The 4695-nt window shown below is 40.8% G+C and overlaps 1 protein-coding gene across 1 annotated transcript; it reads right to left on the bottom strand.

The window, feature by feature from the left end:
- Positions 1-2602: 2602 nt before the first annotated feature.
- Positions 2603-3553, bottom strand: LOC126067603 (olfactory receptor 2T29-like). The gene has a single exon (XM_049869680.1). It carries the CDS (start codon positions 3551-3553, stop codon positions 2603-2605), a length of 951 nt encoding a protein of 316 aa, XP_049725637.1.
- Positions 3554-4695: the final 1142 nt, after the last annotated feature.

Here is a 4695-nt window from a genome sequence, read left to right as displayed (position 1 = left end):
AGGCCCTTAAACTGGCCAGGTGTCTGCCCTGCTTAGACAAGTGTTCCAAAATTCTTTAGCTCTACCAATAAGAGCCTAGAGGCACCCCACTCCACCAGTAAACCTCAGCCTGAAGGCATTCAGCTCTTGTTTTATGGGTGGACAAGCCTAGCTCAACCAATAAATGCCAGGAGGCAACCCATTCAGCACTCATACACCATGTGTTGGCTCCCACACAGTCTAACGTTGATCTCCTGGTTCTGCTGCTGCTGTTTCTCTTCCGTTGCTTCTCACCAACTGTGCTGTCTCCAGTGTAATAGCTCTTTTCACTTCCTTCTGACTCCTCACCAGAATTGTCTTTAATGTCCATAATTCTACCAACGGGCTTTTCAAGGCAATCTAGATTTTTACTATTAGACACTTTAAAACTCTTCCAGCCTCTATTCATTCACAGTTTCAAAACCACTCCCATGTTTTAGGTATCTGTTAGAGCAGAAATCCACTCCTGGGATCAAATTCTGTCTCAAATACCTAGTGCTGCTATAACAGAAAAACCACAAGTGGATGGCTACAACAAACAAAAACCCACTCTCTCACAGTCCTGGAGGCCAGAAGTTTGAATTCAGGCTGCCAGCTCCTGGGGAAAGGCTTTCTCTCTCTGTTGGCTCTGGGGGAAGGTCCTTGTCATCAATCCTTGCCTGGTTTAGGAGCTTCTCAGCACAGGGATCCCTGATCCAAAGGACAGACTCCATTCCTGGCTCTAATTTCTTGGTGGTATGAGGTCCCTCTTCTCTCTGCTTGCATCTCTCTTTTATATCTCAAAAGAGTTTGACTCAAGATACAATCTAATCCTGTAGATTGTGTCTTGCCTCATTAACATAACTGTTTCTAATCCTGCCTCATTAATATCATAGAGGTTAGGATTTACAACACATAGGATAAATACATCAGATGACAAAATGGTGGACCACCACACAATACTGGGAATCATGGCCTAACCAAGGTGACACAATTGAGGGGACACAATTCAATCCATGACAGGTGACATTGGAAGACTTACTATTCCTGCTTGGTCAGCCCTCTTGTCTTTGCTCCATCTGTGCCTTTTCCCAGACATCATGTTCCTGAGCATACCCCCCTCCTGGTACCCAGACTCACATACTCATCTGTGGGTAACATGGGTAACCTTTCAACATTCAGTTCCGGGGTCTTCCCTCAGTCACATTTGTTTAGACCAAACTTATATGTCATAGGTTGAACAGATGTGTTCTTAAGAGCTGTTCTCTTTGTGCATGATGAGCAAAGCAATTTATACACTTTATTTCACCTATTTGCATATCAAACAGCACTGACATTTCAAATTCATTGGGGACAACAGCCATGTATTGTTTTGATTTTAATCTCATTTGCCTATGATTTTGTATTATAATATACCATAAAAATGTTTGTCATATAAATGAAAGATTGACTGTTTCCTGTCCCACCTCTCCTTCTTTGTCTAATAAATCACATATCTCAAAACTGTGGTCAGATATTATTTCATGCAGGGATCCGTCTCTAAATCCTCCCTCCACTCTGGGTTAATGCTTATCCCACAGAAGCTTACAAAGTACTGCATTCTCAATATGTCATGAAGTACTAAAAAAAAAAATTATTTCTACCCATTAGGTGTCTCTGAGTCAGAATCAACTCAACGGTAAAGGGTTTTTGTTGTTGTTGTTGTTTAGATGTCTTTAGAACTGCCATGTGGAACAAAGCAGCCCTCAGTTAAAGAGTGCAGATATATTCAGTATATTCAGTAAGGAATATAATCAGTAGTGAATAGTCATGTTGAAGTTAATATATTTTCTAAGGTATTTGTTACAGTGCCACTAGAGATTAAGAACTCAAAAAAGTGGATAGGGCAACAAGGACTGATATTTAAATTTTATTTAGAATTACTCTCAAATTTACAGGAAAGCAGCATTAATAAGAACAATGCAAAGAATATCCATATGCTTCTTATCTAGACTCACCAATTGTTAATATTTTCCACATTTTACTTCACTATTTCCCTCCTTTCTCTCCCTCTCTCAATTGAGAGTCCATTTAACTTTTAATTCTAAACATTTTCATTATGTTTTTCCTAAGAATATGAATTGTCTTCATATTCAGGCAAAAAGCAAAAAAAAGACTACTTTTTTTTAAAAAGCCTACTTTTTAAAAAAAGGGGGGTGACAAGGAATGGTATTTGACTCTTTATTTGGAAATAATTTCAAACGTGCCAGAAAGCAGCATGAATAAGTATAGTGAAAAGAATACCTGTATGCCCTTTAGATAGGCTCACCTATTAACATTTTCCTACTTTTGTTTCACCATTTCCCTCCTTCTATCTCTCTCATTTGAGAGTCTGTTTGGCTTTTACTTCTAAATATTTTCATTATGTTTTTCCTAAGAATGTGAATATTCTCCTACAGAATATTATGGCAATACAGGCAAACAACAACTTCAAAAAAAAAAAAAGGATGAAAATGATGTGAGACACTGTGATATTAGGGTGTGAGGAATAATGTAGGTATAAGATGTGAAAATTCTGATATGTAGAGAGAAGAAAAAGAAACAGTTACTACCAAAATTTCCTACTTCATGCTTTCTTAACAGATTCCACATTCAACATTTTCTTCATAGCCTCTGTGACATCTTTATTCCTAAGACTATAGATTAAAGGGTTTAGCACAGGAGTGAGGATAGTGTAAAAGAACGACACTACCATGTCTTTCTCTGGGGTGTGGTAGGAGCTAGGGATCATGTAGGTGTAGATGGCAGCCCCATAGAAGAGGATGACTACAGTCATGTGGGAGGAGCAGGTGGTGAAGGCCTTCTTCCGGCCCTCTGCCGAGTTCATCCTATGGATAGTGAGCAGGATGAAAGTGTAGGAGCTTGAAATGACTGTCACAGGGATGAAGATCATGAGGACACAGCACAGGTACATGAGTGTCTCAATGAGCAAGGTATCAGAGCAGGAGAGTTTCATTATGGCAGGAACCTCACAGAAGAAGTGATGGATCTCCCTGGATCTGCAGAAGGGGAAGGTCATGGTGATGGGAGTGAGCATGAAGCCATCCACTGAACCTAAGAACCAGCAGCCAGATGCCAGAAGGAAACATATCTTATGGTTCATAAGGACAGGGTAATGGAGCGGATGGCAGATGGCCATGTATCGATCACAGGCCATGGCAGCTAGAAGGAAAAATTCTGATCCTACTAGTGTCGAGTAGAGGAACATCTGTATCCCACATTCAGGAACTGAGATCTTTTTGACACCCGTGACCTGGTCCATGAGCATCTTCGGCACAGTGGCAGAAATGTACGTCACATCCATGACAGACAACTGGCTGATGAAAAAGTACATGGGAGTGTGGAGGTGGGCATTAGAGTGTATCAGGAGGATCAGGATGGCATTTCCAATCAGGGCCGTCAGAAAAATCACAAAAATGACCACACAGAGCAGAGTTGGGTGTTTGGATTGACTGAAGAGTCCCAACAGGATAAAATCAGACCCTCCAGTGTGGTTGGTCAGCCAAGTGATGTCCATGAGGTTTCACCTAGGGCATCAAGGAGAGCTTTGAGATTACATAGATCAGTCATGAGGATGTGACCCTCTGAAATTCATGTTCAATGTGTGTGTGTGTGTGCGTGCACTCACCCATGTGAGCACAATTTTACTAACTGAAGTAAGTTCCATGGATTGTAGAACTTTGGTGTTGATTTGGGGATTGTAAATCACTTTTACCAGGTAAAATAAGCGAATTCACAACTGTGGGTTGAAAGGATTTGTAACTTATACTGAAGTTGCCAGAGTTCAGGGTAATGAAGTTACCTGATGACAGTGTCCTCCATCAGCATGTAGTAGGGACTTAAAAAATCATTTCCACAAGTAACACAAAGAATGAAAAAGAGGAATTGAGGAAAAGACTAAGAGAGAGTGAGAAAAATCAGCTTTCTTATTTCTGAAGTGTTTGTTAAGGTAGTCAGAGTTGAATTAACCTCTCTGATTTAAGGAAACACTGGGATCTTAAAACTATCATGGCATGGCTGACCCCCCAGAGAACCCAAGCGACAGAGGAGGGAGGGACACAAACTCTGCAACCAGACTACTGCCCTGGATCCATCTTCCCCTCTACTTACTAAACTCTCCATTCCTTGGTCCATTCTATTTAAAAAGAATAAGAGTAAAGTTGACCCTAAAGTACGGTGATAATTGTTGTTGTAGGTACCATTGAGTTGGTTCCAACTCATAGCAACCCTATGGACAACAGATTGAAACACTGCCCTTTCTTGCAACATCCTCACAATAGTTGTTATGCTTGAGCCTTTGTTGGAGCCACTGTGTCAACTCATCTTGTTGAGGGCCTTTCTCTTTTTCACTGACCCTCTGCTTTACCAAGCATAATGTCCTTCTCCAGGGACTGTTCCCTCCTAATAACATGTCCAAATGTGAGACAAAGTCTCACCATCCTCCTTTCTAAGGAACATTCTGGCTGTACTTCTTCCAAGACAGATTTGCTCATTCTTCTGGCAGTCCATGGTATATTCAATATTCTTTGCCAACACCATAATTCAAAAGTATCAATTCTTCAGTCTTCCTTACCCATTGCCCAGTTTTTCATGCATAGGAGGTAATTCAAAATACCATAGCTTAGGTCAGGTGCACCTCGTCCTCGAAGTGACATCTTT

The sequence above is a fragment of the Elephas maximus genome, chromosome 2, assembly GCF_024166365.1.
Source record: "Elephas maximus indicus isolate mEleMax1 chromosome 2, mEleMax1 primary haplotype, whole genome shotgun sequence".
NCBI lineage: Eukaryota > Metazoa > Chordata > Mammalia > Proboscidea > Elephantidae > Elephas > Elephas maximus.
This window is presented reverse-complemented; position numbering and strand designations above follow the sequence as displayed.